This window comes from Peromyscus californicus, unplaced genomic scaffold (genome assembly GCF_007827085.1).
Source record: "Peromyscus californicus insignis strain IS unplaced genomic scaffold, ASM782708v3 Scaffold_9__1_contigs__length_137607984, whole genome shotgun sequence".
Classification (NCBI taxonomy): Eukaryota; Metazoa; Chordata; class Mammalia; order Rodentia; family Cricetidae; genus Peromyscus; species Peromyscus californicus.
In genome coordinates, this window is record NW_026294617.1 from 18,602,987 (window position 1) to 18,630,567 (window position 27,581).

Sequence of the window (27,581 nt, forward strand, 5' to 3'; positions counted from 1 at the left end):
AAAGGGAGGAAAAGTCAGTGGCACAGAGTTACTGTTCCCTGTCTATTGAAAGACACAGTGGAACAAAGCAGGCATTCTTCCATACTTTCTCTTCTTCCTTGGGCAAGGAAAGAGTTTTCTGTACTTAGTGAATCATACGGCTCTATTGAGCAACACCATGAAGTGACTTCAGTCATCTGCTTGCTACCGTAGGAAACAGCAGGGCTAGGAGGGAGAAAGCAAGTGTGGATGAGGCCTGGAGAACAAATGCACTGAAATCCCTATCATAGTTTTTCTAGTACCTTTCCTTTAGGATACCTGAGCTTGTGTACAGTGGAGCCATTTTGTAAAAGATGTTTTCCTCTGGGAGGAAATAAAGAATACATAAGAATTTTGTTACATTTTTATTATAGTCTCAGTTATTTGAATTTGTGAGTGATGTCTCAGTTTTTAATGTTCAATTCAAAGTGGATGATTGATGCATTATATTAACACAAAATCACCTCATGGTGGTGGTAAGACCAGTTTGTGTGCTCCAGGCCTAATTGTGGAAGTAGTCAAATGGGAAACCTGAGCTCAGAATAATGTTCTTTACTTGCCCATCTGCTCCCCACCTTCTTTCATGATACTTCCCGTAACACTAATATTCCTAAAGAGCAAATGGGGAAATAATCCAAAGGCAAGTAACTTTATCTTTTGTCATTCTTCCATTCACTGGCTGCTTTTATTTTTCTACTTTCTCGTTTCTAAAACATCATGTGGTGGCTTGAGTAGATAGTTAAGAAGCTAACACAAGTGCATGAACAGTTGGCACAATTCTCTTGCCTAAATCATGCCAGTTAGTCAAGTAAAAAGCAAAGGGATAAACATGGAAAACTGCTGAGGGTGTGATGAAAATGGTTTCTTTTTTTGCATTTGCTTTCTATTCTCAGAATGTAATGATCTCTGTTGTTACAGTTATTTGACTGATGAGATTCACTCTATAACCTGTCACAAAAACAAAGCGCTATCAAGTCAGTATTATAAATTTCTAATACAGATCTCTAACATTAAATAAATTTAAAACTTCCTTTAAAAATTATAGATTCAACTCTTAGTAATTCTTGCTAGGTGAAAGAATATCAACAGTAGATATTTGTAAAGAGAGGGATTATATGTCCACACAGTTTTATAATCTACATTCCAAAACTGATAAAATTCAAGTTGAACAATATCTTATTCAGATGAACATATTAGTCCTCTATGGAAAGAAAAACAAAGCAAAGCCCTACCAACAGGGCATTTGGGGTAGGATTTCCCTCTCTTGCTGCTCTCTCTGCATCTCTCCTCTTTGCTAGAGCATCAGTCCACTAACTCTTCCTGTCAGTATTGGTGGCGACAGCCAGTCTGACCTGACAGAAACCCTCACTCCTTCTCAGCCTGAAATGCTGGTAATTTATCTTACCATCCCCAGTTCGTCTGTGCCTATCTAAAACACATACTACCTCTTACATGTACACAGGAGTTGTTGGGAGTCCTTATAGTAACTTAGTATAGTTTTCCTGAGCACATCACAAAAAATGAAAAACATATTTTTCCATCTAAGACCATTATTTATAAAATCCAAATAGTTTCATGTGTGAATGATGTAAGGAGGGTCAGGTTTGTTTGTTGAAGGAACAATATGGTGATTCTATGAGAATGAAACACGGGACTGGTTTTTCTGTTTCAGAAGCAAGGCTGGCATCCTCTTCATCAGCTCTGTTGGAAGCATTGCATGTGGCACTGAGTTATGAGGGAAATTGCATTGTTTTCCCCAGCTTCCCTGAGTATCATCTGAGAGCCTGGGGGATGTGTGTGTTCAGAATAGCAGTGTCTATTACTTATCAGCTCATATTTTAAACAGCCTTACCAATTCTGAATTGACAACTGAGAGCATCTGGGGGCTGATACATAGGCAGTCTATTAGAACATTTCTTTGTGAATGTGTTGGCCACTGGTTATGCACTTGAGAGTGCTGGGCCTTCAGTCTGTTGTGACTCTGGGTTTGGAATGGCTCCTTCATTGTTTGACTTGGGTTGTGATGAGAAAGCAAGCCTGTTAGTTCATGTGTGAGGAAAGTTCCTGCCCAAGCACGCTGTACTCTTGACAGAGGCTGCTCTTTTCGTGTCTGTACCTCGGGATAGCTTGTTAACCTCTCCAAGGCAGGGGAGCTGTGACAAGGTGTCAGTTACTTTCAAAAGGAAATAAATCACAGCCTTTGAGTTTCATTCTAGTAGCATTTATCCAGTATCTTCACTTGACTTTCTCATTCCATAATTTTGAATCATGTTTTCTGGTGAATGCTGTACTTTCAAAGTAGAACATTTTAAAAGTACAGTTTAGACAGCCTAGTACCCAGAGGGAAATTATTAATATACATTAAGAGAACACTGATCTGTCTTTAACAAAATGAGCTGAAGGAGGGACAATGAAGATATATATGAAATTTTACCTTTTACCTATATTCTCTTTACCAGATCAGGTCATAATGTGAGCATTTTTATATTTTAAAAGTAAGTTTAAATGATTGAAGAAACTCTGTTGTAGACAGTTTAACACTGGCTATATGTTCACCCATGAGTTAGAAATTTGGGGGAATTACGATAAATTTACTCTGAGCAGTTCCTCACAAGTATAGACACACCTGCAGCTTAGCCTTATTAATTGACTAATATTTAACAGTAATCTATATTTGGCAGGTTCTATCCCCAAATCATAAATTGTACTTTTTCATTAAAGCAATAGAATTGCTCAATCACTGGTTAAATAAAAACACTTTTATTGAGAATAAAATAGTCTGTAAATATTTTGCACTTAAGTTTGCCAATGTTTATCAATTAACTCTGGGCTCTTCAAGTATGTTTTGCAAACATGCTTTCCTGAGCAAAACATGGATGTTTCAGTTTTAGTTCTATATGTTCTGCTGATTTCCAGAACTGTTGACTGCATTAATCCTGCGTCACACAGACTGCTTGGTTTATTTTGTTTTAAAAGCCACATGGTGGCTCGGGCCTTTAATCCCAGTTGCTCCAAGGCTCAAGCAAGAGGTTTGTCATGATTTTGATGCTAGTCTGGACTATTAAGTAAGACCTATCTGCAAAAAGTAAGATACACACACACACACACACACACACACACACACACACACACACACACACACACACAATGTGTTATACTAATAGTACACATAAATTTGATGAGAAGTTTTTTAGTTTGTTCTTTGAAAAGTTTATACAGTGTATTTTTATCAACTCTAGGTTCTCTATAAACTCTGCCACCACCCAACTTCATGCTCTAAAAAATAATGGATTCTGATTTATACTGACCAAATACTCCTGAGCATGGAGCCTGCCCTGGAATGTAGTTGATATACCCACTGTCACTCAGTTGAAGAACACTGACTTTTCCTTCTCCCAGCACTTGTCATTTTCAAACAGCATCTGTGCTACGGGTGGGACTTTGTGTCCATTTCTCCTCCTCTTTGTTGGAATATTGTCTGGCTTGAGTTTGTGCACATCTTGTACATGCTGTCACAGTCTCTGAGTTCACACGTGAATGTGCCCTGTTTTCTGGAAAATGCTGTTTCACCACCTCTAGGCCTTAATGGAAGAAGACTCCCTCTTCCCCATAGCTCTCTAAGCCTGGAAGGGAGAGGTATGATAGGCATCACACTGCAGATCTAACAGCTTAAACAGCACATTTTTTAGTTTACATCTTGGGATTGACTAGACTCTCTATAAGTTTCCTTTAGGCTTTGGCTGGACTGTGTACCTCTCTAGGACTTCAGGGGAGAGTCTCTTTGCCTTTTCTTGCCCCTCCTGAGAGCACTGGCTCCTTGACTAGAGGCTCCCTTCTTATCTTCAGAGCTAGCAAAGTTGCATCTTTTTTTTTCCATCTTCCTCCTTTCTTCACTTCTTTGTTTACTCACTTCCTGCCTCGCTTGCATGTTTGTTTTAAATGTTATGTAAAATAGTAAATCTTATAATTGAATTGACCTACCCAAAAATGATGAGCCCTTGTGTCCACTGATTCCATCTCTAGTCTTCCTTCTCCTTTACCAGGTAAGGTAACATTCCTAGGTTCTGAGAGACATCTTGGTATGGGGCCAGGGAGTATTATTCTTCCTAGTATGTATGATAAATTTACATTTAGTTGATTTACAAAAAAGACAGTCCAATTTATTTCATATTCCTGCTAGTGAAAAGAGAAATTCGGTTTCTTTCTATCCTTGCCAGTATTTAAAGTTCCAGTACGTAAGCAGTGGTACCTCATAGCTTCAATTTCAGTGCTTTCTCAAGTACCCATTCACCACTTTATTTCCTAGTTGTTTAAATCTCTTTATGGCTTTGGCTCATTTTCTAATTAAACTGGTCATTCATCTACTGTTGTTTTGTGAGTCATTGTATATTTTAATTGTATACCCTTGGCTGGATATTTGCAGGTTTTCAATATTTCCATCTATAGCTTTGCCTTATCTTTTAAACCAGTGGTTCTCAACCTTTCTAATGCTGCAACCATTTAATACAGTTCTTCATGTTGTGGTGATTCCCCACCATAAGATTATTTTTGTTGCTATTTCCTAACTGTAATTTTGTTAAAGTTATGAATCGTAATGTAAATATCTGATATGCGACCCTGTGAATGGTTGTTTGACCCCCAAAGAGGTCACAACCCACAGGTTAGGGACCACTGTTCTAAACAGTAAGAACTCATTACTCATTAAATTATACTACATTGTTACAATAGTGACTTTCTCATAAGAGTGTATAGACCTTCCAGTTGCTTGGGAAGTAGTCGTGAATGACTTAGAGCTGTTCAGGTTCTGTGAGTATCTGGATGTATTTTAAAACCAAACCCGGTTAGGTGTTTAAGCTGCTTCCTCTACATTGCACGGTGCACTTTTTAAACTGAGAAATTCTGCAAGTCTTTTTTTAATCAGTTAGTAGCCGTGTTGGGAGGAATATTACACGTTATGGGAGCTGGCACTCATTTGAATCAGTGCTGTCTTCCCTACAGAGAAAAACATTATGACATTATGTAGTAAAATATTCATAGCTCTGTACTAGTGGAAAGAGCCAAGAACTGTGGAAGGAAAAAATTGAGGAGCAGTAAAGAACATTGGCTGCTCTTCTTGGTTCAATTCCAGGGAATCTGATTCCCTCTTCTGGCCTCCAAGGGTACTTACTGCACACACATGGTACACAGGCATTCAAGTAAATACCCTTACACATAAAATATTAAAAGTAATTTTTAAAGACAGAAAGAAGAAAATTGAAGGTTCTTTTTCTTTGTCAATTGCCCATTGAGGTAAAATCACATATAATTACAGCAGTATCCTCTTGCTTTGTGATTTGATCGACTTGTATTTGTGTTTCTTCAGTTCATTCCAGATGATAATTTTTCAGAATATAATACAGTATAGGAATATGATAAGTACTTTACTTTAGTGGTATGTATTAGACCATGAACTTTATAATCAGATACTTTTCATTCAGTTTGGTAGCCATGTGACACTGACAATACTGTCTCAAATGTAAAATTGTGGTGGTGATAGTATACCCCTCATAGGCCATGAAGCTTGTATAGCGTTGGTTTTCATAAAGCATTTAACATACTTTGACTCACTGGAGTGCCACTGTCAATTGTTATGGGCACCTTTGAGGCTGTATAAAATACAGATCCTAACTGTAAAGGAACATTTGCTTGGTTGACAGGCAGGACTTTCCAGAATACCTGTGAACAAACCTTTCAAATTCTATTGAGAATGTAACTTGAGATGTTTCTCCATAAGTCCTTTTGTTTAAAGTGTTATGTTAAAATTGAGTAATATAAGTATAAATTGTTTCCTGACAGCTGGGAAGTGTTGAGTTAGAGACATGGACTCTCTGGGATAATTGTGTTAAGTTCAGGTGGCATTCTATCCTGAGGATAACAGGGCATATACTATATGTACCTGTCTGTTGTATTCTTGTTTACTTATTGAATGAAGTATATTATAACTGAAAAAAATGCCTGAATGATGTTTCACGATGTAAAAATGTACTTATTCTCATGAAATCTTCAGTGAGAAAATAGAAGCCAGTGACTTTTAATTTTGTAAAAGTTCTTGCTCGTAGTTCTGTGTTGCTCTTAAAGCCTCCCGTCCTGGGTGATAGTATGGAAGAGCTATTAGAAAACTTGAAACACAGCAAAGGAAACTTGCTGCACTGTCTCAGATCCAATATCATATGTGGTAGATTAGTGTCCTGCCTGCCCCTCTGCCTTGCTGGGGCCTTTATTCCCTGTCTGTCAGTGCCATTGTGGGACACAGAATTAGCAAATTCTTACTCTTAGTCTAACTTAAGCTTTCTTCTCTTATGGTGTTCAGTCATTTACCCCATCTATTGTTTTGTGTTTTTTTTTTGCCCATTCTTTTATAAATGTTATTGTATTTGCTGAAAAATGATGATGAAAAGTATTGAAAAGCTTGCTAGATCATTTTTTTTCACAGTCTGATACATTTCATGTACTAAAGAACTTGACTCAAAAGGAAGTCTACGTGTTGAGCCCAGCATGTCATCCTGCTGGAGGCATAGGTTACAGAAGAAGGGAGTCTTTGAACATGTGTTAGTGGGAGATGAGGTAATAGGGAAGGAAAGCATGAATTAAGACAGTGCATCCTAGAGTGCTCTTGAAAATCTGCTCTGACTTCACATGTGCATCAAAAGTTCTAGATTACAAAAACAAAACAAAAACATTATTTTGTCCAGTATCGAGTCACGTTATGGCCTTCAGGTTTCCTAGATACGTTCACTCACATTATTTTCATTTGTCTTTCTATATACAAGCAATTATTTTATTTGAAAATAAAATTCAGAAAACATGAGTTTTTAGAAGGACATTAAAGTTATTTTTGGGATTTTTGTTTGTATCTTGCTTTATATCATGTAGCCAAGGTTGGCCTCCAAGCTGCTACTCAGAAAACTGAGGTAGGAAGATCACAGATTCAAGCTCAGTGTAGCAACTCAGTGAGACCTGGTCTCAAAGTTGTATAAAGGCAAAAAAGAATCCTAAAGATAAATACATAGTCTGTGGTTAGGCACTTGCCTTTTATGTGTGAGGCCCTACGTTCAACCCCAGTACTATTAAAAAAATGAAATACCATTTACAGTAATAACCCAAAAAGTAAAATATACAATAATAAATTTACCCAAGGAGATCAAATACCTGTGCAGTGAGAACTGCAAAACATTCCTGAAAGAAATTGTAGACTTACATCAGAAAATACCCCACATCTGTGGATTGCAAAACTTAGTAATAAGATATATTCACTACCAAAATGATGATGTTTATTGCAGAATTAGAAAGGCTGATCTTCAAATCAATATGGAATATAAAGGTACCCATATAATCAAAATGATATGGAAAACAAAGATCAAAATTGGAGGATTTATACCTCCTAATATTAAAATTATGACTGCATTGAGTACTGGCATAAAGATAGACTTTGTATAGACTAATGGAATAGAATCGAGTCCAGAAACAAGCCCATTAATTGCATTTTGACAAGAGTGTTAAGGCCATTTAATGAGGAAATATTAAACAAGTGGATTTCCATGTGTGAAGAAAGTTCATACCCTTATATATAAAACTAACCTCAGAAGAATAAATGAGGATAAATCTTGTTTGTTTTTGTTTCTCAAGGCAGGGTTTCTCTGTGTAGCTCTGGTTGCCCTGGAACTCTCTGCAGACCAGGCTAGCCTCAACTCAAAGAGATCCGCCTGCCTCTGCCTCCTGAGTGCTGGGATAAAGATGTGTGCCACCACCACCTGGCACAAGAATAAATCTTAATGGCTTTGGGTTTGAGACTGCATTGTTAGGCATGACATCAAATGCACAGAAATGAATAGGTTAGATGGAGCCTCATAGATCATAAACTGTATACCCAGACCACAGTATTAAAACTATTTATTTTTCAAAAGCAGATTAGGTAAGCACATTCTATAACTAATTCAAGTTAAGTATGTGATATCAAAATTGTATCTGTTGTTTTTGCTACTAATCTCTCTTCATCTGGAAATTGTCGGGCCTCACAGGGCTAACCACTACTGCTGTGGCTGAAAGATCCCAGAGCCTTTGGGATAAAGTACTAGAACAATACAGAGTATCCTAGGCAGTCCTCTTGATTCTCCTGCCTCCAGCTCCAAATTCTGAGATTACAGGCATGTGCCACTATGTGTTCCATCTAGTTACTGCTATCAGACAATATTAAGAGATAGCCATTGTTTCATAGTTCACTGTGTGGTCTCCTCCTGCTCTCAAATTTACTCCTGCCTTTATGAATTTTACCTGTGAATCTCTGTAAAAGGTCAAGGTTGGTTGGGGTAACCCTATAGATTATATACTTTGGATTCCATTATGGTGGAGTCAGCCAGTGGGAAGTGTCAACAGGAGACTAGAAGGTGACAAAATGTCTGGATGTGTCTTCCTGCGCATATAACCCTGTCTTGCAAATTCAATTCTGGCATTATCTGTGCCCTTTGTGACCTTGTCCTTATGAGCCCCTTCCTCATCTCTCCAATGACTTTAATTGTCTCTGTATTTTGATAATACTGGCTCTTCCCTTTATTCTGTCAGGTTCCTCAGCAACAATAGCTTCCTGTAGTTGCTACACATTGTATCTCTCCACATCCCTTTCTTCACAGTTTCAGTTTGTTCTGCCCAACTTATCCTTTCCCTTGTTTGATTAATAGTGTTCCTGTTTATTTCATCACCTGCTCACAACTCCCCCCATACATTACCTGTCTTTCTCTCAAGCATTCCACTTTTCTTTTACTCTTGTTCTGTGCCCTTGAATATTTATTGTTTACAAAGAACTCAGATCTCAAAAAAAAAAAAAGAAATACCCCCTGAGATGATAGGCAAAAGTGAGCACCAAAGAGAAAAGCAAAATTCCACTGAAAGGAGTTAAACATAACAGAGACATTGGCTTCCAGTCTTAGCTTAGGAATGATCAAATTTTATGTTGATTGATATTTTCAGTGTGAATGGTGAGTCATTCAGCAAGAAGTCAAAGTTATAGGTAGCCATTTTAATCCCCCAAATAAGGCCTGTGTACATAAATCTGTATTTCTGAGATAATCTCTACATTACACTAGGCAGAATTATCAACCCAGAAAGTTATTTGCATATAAGAACATTGTGGCCTCTGCAGCTGAGTGCCTGCTTTGGATCCACACTATTCCACTTCAGTGTACTTGACTACTGTAACCTTGGGTCCAAGATCCTGAATAGGGAAGCGAGGGAATGAAGAAAGAACAGACACAGAGAGGTATGTACAGAAAAACTGGGGTGTACTCACTCTGATGAAATGGCACCTAATACCCCTGCTAGCAGCCTGGAGCCTCCGCATGTTTATTAAGTACAGGGGGAGAGGTTGGCTTGTCTTGGTAGTACATTATGTATAAACGAACATTCTGAAGCTGTAAGCATCGGGGGAAAGGTGGAAGCTGCAATTGCTAGTTTTTGTGCATACACAGTGGTCACTCACTGGCTTTTGGACCCCCCAGGAAAGCTTTGCTACTTCTCTTGAGCCTGCCCCATAATAGGAATGGCTTTGCCTATTTGCCATAGGTCCGAGCCCTTGGTCTTTGTTATGGCTGTGCCCATGTCAACAATATACATTCGTAGAGGACTTCACTCACTCAGGGCTTTCTCAGTCCCCTACACTTGACCTTGGTCAAGTCATTATACCTCTTTGAGCCTTAATTGTATCATATGATCTCTGGGTTTAGTGAGAGACCCTATGTAAAATAAGGTAATAAACAATTGAGGAAGCCACACATCTGGCTTCCACACGCAGGTACACACAAACATGTCATACAAAGTCATAAATACATTTATGTAAAACTGTGTTAAAATGGCTTGGAAAATTCTTTCTCAAAATGTTAATGGAGCCTTTTTTTTTTTAAGTTAACCCACATGTGTTGGTATTCTTTATGATAAATATGAATTAACTTCATGTTCAGAGAAACCACTAAGTTGTTTTTCTTTTAAATCCAAATGTTAATATTAGTGGTATGGCTCAGGGTTAAACATGCTTGTAGCACAAGCCCAACAACCTGGGTTTGATCCCTGGAACACATAAAAGTAAAAATAGAGATCCAACCCCACAAATTGTCCTCTAACCTCCATGTGCACACACTCACAAAAAGAATAAATAATTTTCTTGCACTCTTGTTAACATACCCACACAAACACACATATAGTTAAAAATAAGTCTTTAAAATAAAGAAAAGGGGGCTGAAGAGATGGCTTAATGGTTAAGAATGTGTGCTGCTCCTACAGTAGACTAGAGTTTGGTTTCCAGCACCTAGGTCAGGTGCTTGCCTGTATCTCCAGTTCCAGGGAAATTGATGCCTCTGGCCTCTTCTGGCATATGTACCCATGTGCACATACCCTACAGTTACTTTTTTGTTGCTATGATAAAAATCCATGACCAAGTCACCTTATAAAAGAAAGTGTTTAATTGACCTTCGGGTTCTTTGTGAGTTAGAATCCTTGATGGCAGAGCAAACACATGCGCACCAATTAGGGAACAAGTATTCAGATGCCTGAGACTTAACAGCAGACATCTCATTCAAACTATCACATATACACAATTAAAAGAAATGTCTTTGTAAAAGTGTGATTTTTAAATAGATTTAAAAAATTAACTAAATGTGCATAGCCTTGCTGGTTATTAACAATATAACTTTTAACTTCAGCACATGTAAGAGGAAGGTAATGATAAACTCTTGAGTGTAAATGTCGGGCATATTCCCATTCTACCATCATTCTCCATGCTTTCACAGAGGCCTAGACTTCTTATCAGCAATAAATACTGACCAAGAGTGGAAAAGATCAAGGGGCCCAAAAAGGGGACCAGCCTCTGTGAGAAGTAAGTGTGATGATGAAGGCATGGTTGGTACAGGAGAGAGTGATACGGCCATTGAGGACTGTCTTTAGTCTCAGTCTTATTTTATGGTGTATGTTCATACATGTGACAACCTTGGGTGTCAGTCCTCACTTTCCTTACAAGCTTCCTGAGATTGTCTACCTCTTTTCTCCATTGGAGGCATGCTGGGCTTGCTGAGGTTTGCACTATAATATCCACCTTAGTGGGTTCTGGGAGTCTGAACTCAGGCCCCCAACCCTGCATAGCATTGCCATAACCACTGAACTACCTCCTCAGGCCTGTCTGCAGTTTGTCGTCTTGATCTCAGGTTGCAATGGAACTGTCCTACTGAGGTCAGGTAAGAAAAGCATTGCTCTATTCATTTACAGCTTTATTTCCAGAAAGTTACAGAAGAGAGGATCCCTTGGTTAAAAGTGAAGTAACAGTTTCACAAAATAGATGCTCAGATTGTGTGCCGGCTAGTTTTATGTCAACTTGACATAAGCTATAGTCATCTGAGAGGAGGGAACCTTGATTGAGAAAATACCTTCATAAAGCCAACCTGGAAGGCATTTTCTTAGTAAGTGATTGATGGGGCAGGGTCTACCTAACCCATTGTGGGTGGTGCCGTCCCTGTGCTGGTGGTCCTGGGTTCTATAAGAAAGCAGGCTGAGCAGGCAAGCCATAGGGAACAAGCCTGTAAGCAGCACCCCTCCATGACCTCTGCATCAGCTCCTGCCTCCAGAGTCCTGTTGTGTTTGAGTTCCTGTCCTGACTTCCTTCTGTGGTGAACAGTGGTGTGGAAATGTAAGCCAAATAAACCCTTTAAAAAACAAAAAGTAAAATAATAAAAGAAAACCTTACAACAGCGAAGCTGACAGAAATGGTGTTTGAGTGTTTGAGTCAAGGGTGTGCCCATGTGAGTCACATCCCTCTTGCCCACCCCAGAAACCTTAAAACAGCAGTGATTTTTCTCTGACTATTCTTAGAAATCATCACCTTCTTAAAGTAATACACTCATCTACTCCAAAGGGTTTAAAAATATCCTGCTATGCAGCATGTGACTTTGAGCATTTATTGCCTCCCACACCTCATCTTTGGTAATATGGTGCAATAAAAGTCTATTTCAGAATTACTGAAAAAGAGAAAGTAGCATGTTCACAGCTGGAGCTGCAGAGGTTTCCTCTGACTTAGAATTAGAACCTGCGTTGACACTAGACTTCCTCTACCTAAGACAGTAAAATCTGAAATCCTGTGTAGGGTGGCCTTCAGTGTGTGCAAGTGCTCGAAGAAGTTTGTTTAAAGTGCCTCCTTTTCCAAAGCAAGGAATAAGAGAAACAGAAGGGTGGGAGCAGCATGCTGTATTAGATCTCAGCTAAGATTACCATCTTCACATCTGCCCCTGAAGATTGGAAGCTTTCTGTAACACTCCTGCTGTCAGGCACACTAGTGAGTCTTAAAGAAAGTAGTAAGTAGATTTTCTGTATGATCTGGCTTCTGTGTCACTGTGATAAAAGCTAGCGACTAGTAGAAGAAAACAGGGGTTCCACTTTTGAGCTACACACTGGTCTATCTCAATATGCTTACAAAGTATCGAAGGGTGTTTGTTATGGAAAATTACCAATTTGGGCCTTGAAAAATAAACTTCTAGTTTTTCTAAGAGTTTATCTTTATACCATTATCTCTTCTGGACAAAGGTAGTTTTATTAATCTAGTACCAAATTCATGTTAAATTTGGTTTTTTAGTTCCTTTTCCTTTTTGCATGTATATATGTACATGTTCATGTATGTGCACATGTGGATGGAGCATTCACACATGCATATTCATGTGTAGGCTAGAGAATAATGTCAAGAGTCTTCTGTCACTTTCCATCCTTTCTCCCCAGTTGCCTTTTTTAAAAAAAGAAAAACCAATTTTTACTGTATTTTTCAAACTTTTCCATCTTATTTTTGAGATAGAGCCTCTCACTGAACCTGAAGCTCTCCCAGTGTCTCAGAGCACAGATTTATTGAATAAATTAATAGCCACAAAATCTCCAGAGATGATAAAAAGGAGATTCTTCAACAAACAATACTCTTGACCTATATGAGGGAAGTTGTATGGGCACATTAGAATGGATTGTGCACAACCATTGAAAAAGAGAAATCTTTTTTAGTTAACTTATTGTAATACAGATCACTTGGTATGAGGACTAACTTTTTAAATTTAAAATTTTAAGGTTATGATACAGTGTTGATGACTTCAAGGTCAATGTACATTTTGTTTGACTGAAACTTTGTGCCTGTTGATTACTGATTCTCCGTGTTCCTTCTTCCCTAGCCCTTGGTAACTACCATTCACTCTATGGTTCTCTTAAAGTTTGCCTTGTCTCACACAAGTGAAATATTTTACTATTTGCCCTTGTGTCCTTATATATATAATTGGGAGTACTTAAATGATTAAATAATATTTGAATACAAAATTTCAGGTGTTTATCACTGTGATTAACCTCTGTCCTTTCAAAACCTGGAGACCTCTAAACAGGGAGGACTTTCTTGATGGATTTAAAGCAAAATCTGAAATATAAACAAACTACTGGCCAAGAGCAAAGTGTGGTGCAGAATAACACTATTCAGATAGCTCCAGCTTTTGAAAAGACAGATGTTAGCACAGTGATATATATTGCTGGAAGTCTGCATTCAAATTTTATTTAAGCATTCTGAGCAATACTAATGAGCAGTGCTATAACTCAGCTTTAGGGGGATGTGGCACAAGAATAGACAACTCAGCGATGTTAAGGGAAAAAATGGAATAAAGTGAGTAGAGATACTAAAATCCATAAAGTTTGGGTGTGAAAAATGAAAAATAAGATGCACAGTTCATGGGTGGGTTGAGGGAAATGACAGCTTTCTGAAAGGGGAAAATGGAGATAAAAATGGCACAGATTTAGAGAGCAATTGTGAGCAGTGTTTATAGTAACTTTGTGCGGTGTCAGATAGGCAGTTTGATACACAGGTCTATAATTTCCAAGGAGAACTTGCATTGGATGAGTGAAGAGTCTAGAGAAAGTACCACTTAATCACCTCTTCAGCTGTTAGTGCAAGAGTAAGTTGAGCAGTAGCTGAAACAAGATGAGGTGTTAGAACAAGGCTTCTTCTTTTTTTTTTTTTTTTTTTTTTTTTTTTTTTGGTTTTGGTTTTGGTTTTTCGAGACAGGGTTTCTCTGTGTAGCTTTGCGCCTTTCCTGGGACTCACTTGGTAGCCCAGGCTGGCCTCGAACTCACAGAGATCCACCTGGCTCTGCCTCCCGAGTGCTGGGATTAAAGGCGTGCGCCACCACCGCCCAGCCAGAACAAGGCTTCTAATGAGCAGTAGACACCAATAGAGAACAATCTGGAAAGTTGAGAGCTGCCACAGCTGAGGGAGCAGAGTTCAGTATCCATCTGGTAGTTGGTGGGTATATAAAGGAATGCTTTTGCTAGAAATTGTTGGCCTTCTGTAAAGGTGGCTAAATATTTAAAGCTTGTAGTTTCAAGTCTGAAGGCCAGTTTTTAGTATCACACTGAAATTATAAAAACCTTCTTTAAGCCAACCAAAAGAGTAAATGATCACTGAACTGACATCAAGAAGAATGAATAATGAAAAACAAATCCATTCATGGATTTCAAATAAGTGAAGTCGAACTGTCTGGTGGGAACTTTCATATCCATGCTCCTATTAATTTTAGTGCTCGAAGCGGTGTTAATCTAATGGCCCACATGGAAGATGTTTTTAAATGTCTTGTTAGGAGAGTGGGTTCGGTTTGTAACACTTACAATTTTAAAGCTTCCAGACCTTTTTAAGATTTGAAGTATTTGTCTAGAGTTCACACACACACACACACACACACACACACACACACACACACACGAAAAGAAATCACTATTTCCAACCTCAGAAGATGTTTAAATGCCACTACTTCTGTCAAAATGGCACTGGCCTCAAGCATCTGTCCCTTCAGGTAATACTTGTCTCCCCTTTTCACTCTGTTCTCTCTCCTACACTTCCTATATTTTTTTTTAATTTTAAAGAAAGAAGAAAAAATGGTTTTTTTCCAGCATGAGTATTTAGTTTGGAAACCATTCCTTCCCAACTGCTTTAAAAACAGGAAACATCTCTATTAAAGGGTGGATAGCTCCCTGTTGCTGGAAAGGAAAGATTCATTTTACTGCTAGGTACATTCTTTTACAATTTTCACATACAGGGTGTGTTTCTGTATGTATATAGCAAAAAAAAAAAATCTATTGTCATTGTTTCTGCATATATACACACCAGTGTGTATGTTAAAATACTTAAAAGAAGCCAGGTGGTGGTGGTGCATGCCTTTAATCCCAGCACTCGGGAGGCAGAGGCAGGCAGATCTCTTTGAGTTCCAGGACAGCCAGGGCTACACAGAGAAGCCTTGTCTCAAAAAGCAATAATAATAATAATAATAATAATAATAATAATAATAAATAATAATACTTGAAAAGGCTTTAAACATAAGACTTTTTAAGCCAGCGCAGGTACATGACAGAAGCAGCCCATAGGTTTGCAGCAGGTGATCCATTACCAGACGCTTCTGGTTCTGTATTCCACACTTAGGATTGTTGCCTTTTCTAAAAATGTTCTTTATTAGCCCCCACCTTTAAAAAGCTACCAAGTGAGTTCCAGGAGAGGCGCAAAGCTACACAGAGAAACTCTGTCTCGAAAAACAAAAAATAAAACAAAACAAAAAAAAAAGGTAAAATATGCAATTCATAATGTATAGAACTTCTTTGATAAAACAGAGGAAGACACTAATCTACAGACAGTTCTTCCCCCATTTTTATGAAGTTCTTATATTTTAACTAACCTTACATTCAGTCTTAGGTGATAGCCGTGTGGAATGGGGAAGGTACAGTTTAGCAATGAAGGGCTGAGGGCACAGAGTGAAAGTGCATTTAGTCTCTTGCTCATGTCCTTTTGACTTTTGACAATTTACCTCTTCAGGCTTCCATTTCCTGTCTTATAAACTACTTTTAAGTGGTACGGAGAAAATTGCATAAACACCACAGGAAAGAACTTAACACAGTTGGAATATATAGTGGAAGCTTGGTGGCATTACTGTAATTATTGTTCATGCTTGATCTACTTAAATCAAGTGTGGTTAGCTTTGCCTTCTGGCCCTTGGCTCTTTGCAGCCGGTGTAGAAGCTTTTTAGAGTAAGTAATGCCCTGTGGTTCTGTAATGACCTTCATTTCAAATGAAGGAAAGGTACTTTCCCTTGAGTTAAAGATCTGACTGCTGCTTGTATAAGATTCTCTGTTCCTTTGACTTTGAGCCTTCACTCGTGTATTGTGATGTAGTAGTTAAATATGGACTCCTGAGCAAGACAGACACACTACAGCCCTGGCTTCACCACTTAAAATATCATTTAGGCAAATTAGGCACTTTGTAAAGTGAGAGTAATAATAGTGCCCCATCTTTGGGGCTATTAGCAGGACTAAGTGGCTATTCTTTGTAAAATGCTTAGAATAGTATCAGGAATCTGGAGATTCTCATACCCAGATAATATTTTTGCTATCCATCATCATAAACCTACAGAGCCTCTTCCCTCTTAACCAGAGCATATGAATATGACAAAATGTGTGGGTCAGGGCATGGCTCTCGTAAACACTAGATAATTCGAGAAATCCATGGAGTCTGTTTAATGAGCAAAGGATTTATTTGGGGGTTAACTCACAACCACAGGAGATTTATCGTAGGGTCCAGAAAAGCTGAACTGTGTCCCACACTGATTTGCCTAGTCCAAGATCTCAGCATCCAATACCATGACAAGGCGAAGAGAGCCCTGTACATGCATCTCAGGTCTTAAGGGTCCCAAGCGGACAAGGTCATAGGCAGATGCAACAATTACCTGTTAACCTCACTAGGTGCAGTGCTTCAAGGTCATAGCTAGAGCAGCTACCCACTACAATTTGCTCTGATCTATGTTCCACTTGGGAACTGAGTCTTGGATGTGCACACAGTAGGGTAAAGAAAAACAGAGACTTGGGTTTGTGATTAGTTTAGGCAGCACCCATTTTTATGTGTACCTCTATGTTATGCACAGTATGTTAATATGAGGATGCATCTGTATATTTTCTGAATAATTATAATAAAACCAAGAAAAAGAACTCAAATTATGTTTGCTAATATGACAAAAATTTGACGTGAACATTAAAAACTTAAATTATCAGAAAAAGTAATATACTAAAATTTAGTTAGGTCAAAATTTGGGGGCTGGAGAGAGAGCCCAGCCAATAAAGTGTTTGCCACAGAAGCACATGGGGCATAAGTTTGATACTCAGAACCAACAAAAACTGCCAGACATGGTGGTATTTGCTTGCAATCTCAACACTGGGAAGGCAGAGACAGGAGAATTCTTTGGCTCTGTGGCCAGCCAATATAGCTGAATTTGCAGACTCCAGGCCATTAAGAGACCATGCTTCAGAAAACAAAGTGGAATGGCTGATTGCTGATCTTCAGCTATGTGTGCTTATGGACACAGAAATAAAGAGACCCTGTAGGAGTGCTGGTATTGCAGATGCATGCAACCTCATCCAGCTTTTAAAGTTGAAACAGACATGTCCCTTGAATAAGTGTTCTCCAGTGGAGGCCTTGAACATGAACAAATACAGTTCTGTAACATGTATAATAGAAATGTGACCAACATGTTGAAGAGATTCTGAAAATGAAAAGCAATTTCTTTGTGTATGCATCATTGGTTTGAGGAGTAACGGTAGTCCTTCTGGTGTATAGGCCATGGAATATGGACAGTACTGCTATAGCAGACTCCTGGAAAATAGTCTTGTCTTCTGGGAGCCGTAAGGACTTGGAAGGGGCGTGGAGGAGAACTAAGCTGAGAGAAAACCTGCTCACCACCACCATCCACTCATTCCATTAACAACCTGTGGATGTATTGATTTGGAATATCATAAAACATAAACGTGAGGAATTTTCCTGCTCCTTCCTACCTTCTGGATATCCTTTTTACAAAGTGAAGTTTATAGGGACACTTGAAAGATTAGTTGCGTTGTTTTCTTCCTCCTCCTATAACTTTTCAAAAATCAGATTCCCATTTTATAAGGGGAAAAATTAGAATAGTTCTAGATAAATACTACCTTGGCTTTATAAAAGTACCTGTCCTTTAGATGTAGGTAAGGACATGTCAGGCTAATGAAGGAAGGTAGGAGAGTGAGATGTTCTTGTTCTGTTTTCACCCTTAAGGCTGCAGTGCTCCGAGGTGCATTCCTTCCGAACACCTGCTCTCACATGCATCAAGTCTTTTCTTGCACAGTACTATGGGGTTTTACAGACATGAGCAAGCCCAGCATTAGACAGAAACATGCAGATTGATTGATTTATTTGTTTTAATACAAATACATAGAAATGTATTTGGCACATAGAAATCTTTTTTAAAAAAATTATATTTCAAAGAACATTGTAACCCCAGCTCCTGATGCTGTGCCTGGCACATTGTAAACATTCAGCAGATCTGCTCTGGGAAGCTTCAGGCTGGACAGAGCTATTGCCTGAAGTGCTGTATCATAATTAGAAGGAAGCTTCACTAGCATTTGAAAGTGAAGTGGCTAGTGAGGGTTCAGGTTCTGATTGGCAGGCATTGTTATCTTTGCAGAATTACAAGCCCTTTTAAAGGAAGGAAGGCTTGTATATCTTTGCCTTCTTTTGCACCATGAAGAAGTATTGTCAGAAAGGAGTGTCTGGTAATGAGTTAAACCCCATGCCATGAAACTGTTGTACTTCATTCCTGTATTTCTTGCATACTACATCCAGAACCAGAAACCAAACCTCGCCTGATTAAAAAATCCTCCATGATTTTCTGTGAACTGTGGGATTGCCTAACGTGTAATGCCGTTCATGCCTGTGGATTTTTTTCCACCAGCCTACAACATATCTCCATGGTCCTGAGTGTCCTCCAACAGTGTTCCCCAAATGTGTTCATCGTCATAGGTAGAATAAAAATCAGATGAAGTCACCACCCCTTTCTGTCTTGGTCTTCCTAAAGCTGAAGGAAGCAGCTTCTGTTCTGACCTCTGCTCTGACCATTGTCAGTGTGGAATGTCTCCCTGAATGGGCTTGATGCATGCTGCTCCACAGTTCCTTTGCTCACAGTATTCCCTCTGCAGCACCTCGCTTTCTCAACATGGGAACTTCACTTTGTGATTTAAAGCCTATCTCCTTGGCATTAGGAAATGTTTGTGGACATTTTAAAACTACTTGACCTGTTTGTTTGTTTGTTTCCAAACTACCTAAAATAAATAAATCTTAACTTAGAAGTTCTTACTTGCCACTTTCTGAGCCTGTTATAATAATATATAATAATATAATAATAAATAATATGGTTTTAATGTTAATTACTTACTATACCAATAATGATTGTATACTTGTTAAATTTTTATTACATTTATTTATGTGGGGTAGTGTGGATGGTGGGAGTTTGAATGAGAATGATCCCCATAGGCTCATATGTTTGAATATATGGTCCCCAGTTGGTGGAACTATTTGTGGAAGGTTAAGAGGGGTGGCCTTGTTGGAGGAGGTGTGTTACTGGGGGTGGGCTTTGAGGTTTTAAAGGACTCCAGCCATTCCCAGTGTCTCTCTCAGCCTTGTGGTTTTGTCTCAAGATGTGAGCTCTCATATCCATATTCAGACTACTCCAGTACCACACCTGTTGCCGTGATGGTCATGAACTCTAACCTGAAACCATAAGCCTCAAATATTCTTTCTTTTATGAGTTGCTTTGATCGTGGTCATAGCAATAGAAAAGTAATTAAGACTCCGTGTGTGTGTGTGTGTGTGTGTGTGTGTGTGTGTGTGTGTGTGTGTGTGTGTGTGTAAATGTGGGCACACATGTGGAGGACAGAGGACAGCTTACAAGAGTCAGTTCTCTCTTTCCACTGTGTAGGACCTGGGGAGCCTTAGATCCTCAGGCTTTACAATAAGTCCTTTTTCCTGCTGAGCTGTGTGGCCTCCTTATGTACTTTTAGAAAAGACAAGGTTATAGTGAGCAGTGCCTTGAGTTATAAGAAATAAGAAACATCTTTCTCTCATAAATGATATTTTCCATTATTTTCAAATATACTCACTCCAAGAAAAGTACAAACACATACACACTCTAAGTTAGACTTTGCACTTGAGAGAAGGACTCCTGACCCAAAAGCTATAGGTGAAGAATTAGAAAAAGGTTGGAATGAGTTTTCTGAACATAGAGTTGTTAATGATTCAATTAGAATGTTAATTCAGTTAGGTGGATCTTTTGCCCTCACTATTAATGTAGTATGCCAAATTATAAGTTTAAAGTCCAGTTATATACTCACAAAGATTCAGAACATTTTTTTACAAAGGAGAACACTTAAAATTGAGCTTTGAAGAAGAGATTATGCTTGCATGATATGCGGGGGGAAAAGGGGTGTCATTCTGAATAGAAAAGTGTGTGTGAGGACAGGGAGGCAAAAAACCCCGTGGTGAATTTGTAAACTTAATCCTTATATGCAGTGGGAGCTTCAGTAGGAAAAAAAGGAAAGGAGCTGCAGGTTGGGATTTGATTAGAAAACAGGAAGTTTATGTTATCAATGAAAATGATAGCTTTACACAGTGATGCATATAAAGAGAAGGGAGAGACGGAAAAAACAAGACCGCAGGCAGAACAGTGTCTGTCAAGACAGTGTTCCAAGAGGCCTTATTGACTTGCTTAACTGAGAGAGCATTTATTAAGTGGCTCATGTGTGCCATGCTTGAGCAGATGAGTGAATGTGGTTTCTGCCATTCCTTTCAGCCTGCAGTCTCTTAGGAAAGACCATAATTAAACACACAAATACAATGAAGGACCCAGTAGAAGCCATAATGTCAATAGAGACTTGGAAGTAGCAAATATAATGACGGACCCAGTAGAAGCCATAATGTCAGTAGAGACTTGGAAGTAGCGTTAACCACACGCACTACTCTGCTAGATCTAGGGGAAAAGAGATGTGACGAGGATGCCGCTAAGGTTTCTTTGAAACACACCCGAGCTGTTACCAAGCATTTACCTTCTTCCCTGTTCTGCAAGTTTTCTCCGTGAATGGTGAGTGACTCATTGGTCTGTTTTGATTAAGAGGTGAAGGCCTGGCTGCCCTTCTGTACAAGAGGAGTGCACACCCTGTACTCACATGCCCTTTTTCATGTTCAGTGAACCTAAGCCTGATTCTTTTGCTTTTTGCTTTGGTTTTGTTTTTTTCAAGACAGGATATCTATATATAGCCCTGGCTGACATAAGTTCACAGCAATCTTACTGTCTCGGCCTCATGAATACTGAGATTACAAATGTAATAACACCATTTTTGATTTTAGAATACCTGTTTTAATATTTTGGACTACATGAGTAGTTCTATACTGATTAAATTAAATTTGAACTTTTGATAAAATCCAAACTTGCCAGTGTTAAATTTTAGAACTTGTGAAACAGAAATTGAAGCCCTGTAATTGCCACTAGGCTTCACAAGAATACTTGCAATGTTTTGAATTTCTTTATGTACAAGTCAGAAAAAGAACAAGTATTGGTTTTATAAGGAACATGTTTTCTTCAGTGGTCATATAATGTAAGCTATGTAGGATGCCACATAGACCCTTAGAACTGGGGTCTTAGAAGCCCATTTTAAAGGTCATCTGGCTCTGGTAGAGAACACTTGCTTAAGGTGTACAAGGTCCTGGATTCCATCCCTGTACTACAAAATACATAAACACATACACATGAATATATACAGAGGGTCATATGTGATACTGTAATTCCTTATCTGGACACAGAAGCAAAATTCAGTGACTCCCTCAAACTGTTTACAAAAGTGAGAACTTTGCATATCTAAATATTTGAGGATGCCTGTCAGATGCACACTGCCCCTCTGATCAGTGCCTCTTTATTCTCATACATAAAGACCCCAAAGCTGTTAGAGTTGTACAGACTTTTCCAAAAGCTTGAATGAGTTCTCAGAAAATGCAGTTAGGGACTAGGGAGATGGCTCAGCAGTTAAAGTAAGCTTGCCTTTACAGAAACCCATGTAAATGCTGGGTTGTTGTGATAGCCTTCCTGTTACCCCATCCAGTGAGAGTAGAGACATGAAATCCCCCAAGAAAGCTGGCTAGCAAGGCTAGCCATATCAGCAAGCTCTGGGTTTGAGTGGAAGACCCTTCCTCAATGACTACATACATACACACATGTACATGCAAAGTAGAAAAAGAAAGAAAAAACAGCTTTCCCTGTGATTGTTTCTTTAATGCTGTTAGGATGAAGAGGCTACAGTATCCAATGTGACTTTACAGCTGGAAGGGTTCATTCAGCATTAGAAAAGACCTGGCCAGCTTCTTCAACAAGTACCATGCTGATTTCCCAGAGTACTCATCACCCTCAGTGTATCTATCTACCCTCATATCCCAGAACAGTACTTTAAAAAAGAAAAGAAAAATCTAAGAAGGGTGTTAACTCATTCATAGTTCTACAGGAAGGAAGACTCTTTCCTGCTCTTTTTAAAGCATGACTTTCACTGACAAGATCAGACCAGAAAAGGCCTCTCTGGCTGTAGGTCCAGACAGTTTGACTTGCACTCAGCTTGCACTGCCCTAGAGCAGCCTCAGCAGAACAGAGCACAGGTGCATGCTGGGCGATGCAGCACTAGTCACTGTTTATGCTCTGTATTCTTGGCTGTATTTTTTTTTTTAAGCATTAGAAAGGAAATTTTAAACTACCAAGGAATTTATGGGTCTTTCTAGAAGAAAAGGTTTTTTTTAAAAAAAAAAAAAAAAAAAAAAAAAAAGGCCAGCCTATTTACAGCTGTGTTCCCAACAACTAAATAAGGTCCAGTCCAAGTCATTGGGCGATGGGGAAAGACTTATCTCCCCCCCCCTCCCCCACTCCCTCCCTCCCTTCTCTCTCCCTTTCTCTCCCTCCCTCCCTCCTCTCTCTCTTTCTCCCCCTTTCTCTTCCTCCCTCTCCCTCCCTCCCTCTCTCTCCTTCTCTACCCCCCCTTTCCCTCCCTCTCCTCCTTTCTCTCCTTGGTTTTTCCAGATAGGGTTTCTCTGTGTAACAGCTCTGCTGTCCTAGGGCTTGCTTTGTAGACCAGGCTGGCCTTGTGTTCACAGAGATCCACCTGCCTCTGCCTCCTGAATGCTGGAATAAAAGGTGTGTGCCAAAACATCCAGCATCAGTTTCTTACTTAAAACATCATATTGAAATTGCATGCAATCTCTAGATAAATTTTGGAATAATTATCTTAGTAACATTGAATATTCTAATGTACCAACATGGTCTAATTATTTAGATTTTCTTTATTTCTCTCAAGTGTTGTGTTTTTCAGTGAAGAATTCTTGGCTTATTTTTATTTTCAGGTTGTGTTTGAGTTTTATAATGTATTTCAAGTAAGAGAGCTTTTGCTGTTTATTATATGGTAGCAATTGGTTTGTTTGTTTTTTTTTTAATACTAAACTTGTACTGTGTGGTCTTGGTATAGTTTTATACTTTTTTTTAAAAGAATTTCCATATAACTCTGTCTACTGAAGATTTTTTTAAATGTACGTTTTCACTCCATGTTCTGTACTCCCTCTTTCTTCCTTACTGCTCTTTTAGAATCTCCAGTATAAGAGATGGTCGATAGCATTCAGTATTTCAGTGTTAAATATGCTGTTGGCTACAAGTGTTCAGTAAGTAAATATCTTTTGTCATAATAAAGATCCCTTCTGCTTTCAGTTTGTTGAGAGTTTACCATCATGAGTAGGTCTTGAACTGATTGTCAGGTGCTTTTCTCTGCACATATCAAAGTTATCCTAGCTTTCTACTTTTTTAATCAATAACGTGAAGTACTCTGATTAAATTTTAAATATTAACCCAGCCTTTGTTTCCAGAGATAACTTGTGGTTTTGATTATTTATCTGTTTTGTAAATCAGATTCTGTTTGCCAATATTTTGAAAATTTGGGGGTCTGTATTTACGAATGCCATTTTTCTGTTATTTTGTTAGGAATAGGATTTTCGTCTTTGCCAAGTTTGAGGTTAATAGCTTAACCTTATAAAACAATTTAATGAGTATGCCTCTTTCTATGTCCTGAAATGGTTGTATAATTTTAATGTTTTATTTTTGGTTTTGGTTTTTATTTTTTAGTTTTGTTGTTGTTTTGTTCTAGGTGTTGAAGCTTGCTTTCATTTAGCTTAACATGGGGCTTACTAAGTTATCCTGGCTAGTTTTAGACTTCTTCTGTAGTCTAGATGGGCCTTGAACTTCTGTGTGCTGCCCTGGCTCCCATTGCTGATGAAAGCAGCAGGAAGAGTATATTTTTAATGGTTTTGAAAGGGGAAGGAGTCTGCTTTTTTTTTTTTTTAATTATTTAATTTCCAGTGCTTTTCATTTCTTGCTGAAGATTTTATTTTCTACTTTGTATCATTTGCCTTCAATCTGAAAGCCTAGTGGCCATTTCTGTGACATAGATCTCCTGGAACCTTTGTTGTTGTTTTTCTTTTATCTGAAAATAACCTTGTTTATCCTTCATTATTGAAGGCTATTTTTTGTTAGAAATAGGATTTTGTGATACATATTTTTGTTTTAGCACTTTAAAAATGTTGCTCTCCTGATAACTGCCTGTGTGTTGGGTTGGAGAGTTATTAGTTGTTTACCACTCTAGTTGGCAGTGTGAATCTGGGAGAGCCGAGCCCAAAAGTGAGGTTGTCTAAAGTCTCAGCCAATAGCCAACTTTATTCAGAGCATCAGATAGTTTATACTCTGACGGTTACAAAGAGTCACTCGAGTAAAGTGTAGATTCTCAAGGACAGCCGCATGTGTCAAGAACAAGTTTTTCCATAGAAGCACATGCATAATAGCTGAAATAAACTCACTCTTATCCGCTGCGCCTGGGAGGAGCATGAAAACCCACTCCAAGAGCAATTCTGTGTTTTGAGGAAACTGAGGTCACGCCTTGTTTTCTTGGAATTTTCTCACAAGTGCTCAGAATACCTCTCAAACAACTCCATTCTTGGACAGTGTTCTGACAGTAGTGATTCCAGTGTTTCCGGTGTGCACCTGTGTTCAAGGTACTCTTGAGTTTGAGATGTTAGCAGTTTGACTGAAACAACTTCTTCTTGACTGTGAATGTGTTTTGCTTGCCTATTTGGGGAAACGTTGAGGCCCTTAGTTCTACAGCTTTTTTTTTTTTTTTTGGATGCCAAATTTTCTAGTTTTTATATATATATATATATATATATATATATATATATATATATATATATATATATATTGTTGCACAAGAATTCTTTTAATGTAAAATTTATCACTCCGTCTTTCTATAGTGTGTCTGTGTGTCTCTCTGATCTCACTTCTTACCTCTTGTTTCCTTTATTCACTATGCTTCAGATTTGTTGGGTTTCTTTCTTTTCTACCATGTGCCACTTGCTTTTCTTTGTACTGGATCTTCTCTTTCCTTGAATGGTCTTCCCACATCTCTGTGTGTGGCTGCTTTGGGTATCTATATAAATTACCTTCTGAGCAAGGCTTTTCTGACTGTCCCATCTACCCCATTCCCTCAAAAGACATACATCTATTTCAGTTTCTTTATTGAGATAGTCATATACCATAAAATCCACTCATTTAAAATATCTTACTCTTATTTATGTGTAATTGTTACCACATTAGTTTTACACATCTATGCTTTACACATTTGTTATTTTTCCTAATACCAAAGCTGTCTAGTGAGTAACATGTGCTCAGTAAACTTCCTGAGTAAGTTCGTTCATTAGGTCTGGCATAATATATTGGAGGCATTAGCCTCCAATAAAATGCTAAAAAACATTCAACTAAGTTAATCTCTAGGCCTATTCCTTTATCATAGCTGTGCTATTTTTAAGGCTCTCTGAAACAGCAAATGGCCTAATATGTATTTTTAAAGAGTTATTGAAGGAAGTTTTTTTTTAAATGTGGGGGTTTTTCATATAAGTATAAGTCATACATTTCCTTAAATGTTATCATTTTCTACTTACCTTGGCAGATGTACAGAAAGAGAGTTTCCTAGAACTGCTGTTTTCCTATCTTCAGAAATCAACTAGACACTGTTTATATCTTGAAATAGATTATAGAGTAGCTAGTACTTGTCTTATTTGTTAATTGAGGATAATAGTTACGTGGATATTTCTGAAAAACTAGGTGCTCTTTTTCTCTGACTGCTTTTGATATGGAATGTCATTTCTGAGCCTTGCTGTTCCATCTGTATAGGCGTTGATGCGGCCTGGAAGAATTGATAGGATCATTTACGTGCCCTTACCGGATGCAGCAACAAGAAGGGAAATACTGAACCTACAGTTCCACTCAATGCCAGTCGGTAACGAGGTTGATCTGGATGAACTCGTCCTCCAAACTGACACTTATTCAGGAGCAGAGGTAAGATAATTCCCCAAAATGCTGGTGTGGCTCAGAAGTGAACACATGCTTAGCATGCAAAGGGTCCTGGGTTCAATCCCCAAGCACACACTCACACCTCACACACCCCACATTCCCCAAAAAGAAAAAATCATGGTGGAAGGGAAGCAGTAGCTCATAAACAGAAGCTGCTTGCTAACACCTGTTTTAAATTACTGTGAACCATCAAATCTTAAAACAAGAAACCACTAAATCACATTACACTTTACTTGACCTCTGTTGAATCTCATTGTTACCTGGCTCTGATGATTTTTTTCAAACTAGTCTTCAGTGTACCATATAGCACAGTGGGAGGAACACTGTTACTAGAGGAAGCCGACTCCATTAGGTTTTCTGACTCCAGTTTCTAGCTAGTCAGCTAACATTTTACTGATTTTTTTTTTTTTTTTTTTTTTTTGGTTTTTCGAGACAGGGTCTCTCTGTAGCTTTGCGCCTTTCCTGGAACTCGCTTTGGAGACCAGGCTGGCCTCGAACTCACAGAGATCCGCCTGGCTCTGCCTCCCGAGTGCTGGGATTAAAGGCGTGCGCCACCACCGCCCGGCTACATTTTACTGAATTTTAAGTTACCAAGTGGAAGAGTAGAATAGATTTTTCGGCATTTTTCCAGTGGATATTAGGATATCATAGACATAAAGGACTTTGTAAAGAAGTAGTATTATTATTTTTTATCACTGTGGACAATTTCAACTATTCTGATCTACTTTTAATCACAAAGATTATCTCAAAAAACAGTGAAAGAGACCATCTGCTCTTAACCTTGAATGAATTCGTGGCAATAACTGTAAGACCTAAAACCCTAAGATCACTTTTATGTATGGAAGATAAGCATTTTTCCTCTCCTTACAAAATCTTCCTGTTAGCAAGTAATTGTGTAACTTTTCTACATGCACCACCACCACCACCCCCCAGTCCTGGGAATTGAACCCAGGTCCTCTTGCACACTAGGCAAGGACTTTACCACTGAACCACATCCCCAGACTCACATATATATATATATATTAGATATCTTATGAAAAGTATATGCCATATACTGCAGCACAGAATTAGCTTCAAAATACCACTGAAGTGGATTTTACGAGTAATTTAATATTTTAAATAAGAAATTATATACTCTTTTGATTGTGGGTTGCTAGTAGGCAGGAGCTCCATACTCTGTTTTATCTGCTGTTTTTATCTAACTTTTGTAAAAACCGAAGT

The 27,581-nt window shown here is 38.5% G+C and overlaps 1 protein-coding gene across 4 annotated transcripts in view; it reads left to right on the forward strand.

Moving 5' to 3' along the window:
- Positions 1–27,581, forward strand: part of Spata5 (spermatogenesis associated 5) — a 179,100-nt gene that overhangs the window by 99,313 nt on the left and 52,206 nt on the right. For all 4 annotated transcript variants that reach the window (XM_052730639.1, XM_052730637.1, XM_052730638.1 and 1 more), the window contains exon 15: positions 26,181–26,345. In XM_052730639.1, the coding sequence (XP_052586599.1) occupies positions 26,181–26,345 (165 nt within the window). The remainder of the gene's footprint in view (positions 1–26,180; positions 26,346–27,581) is intronic.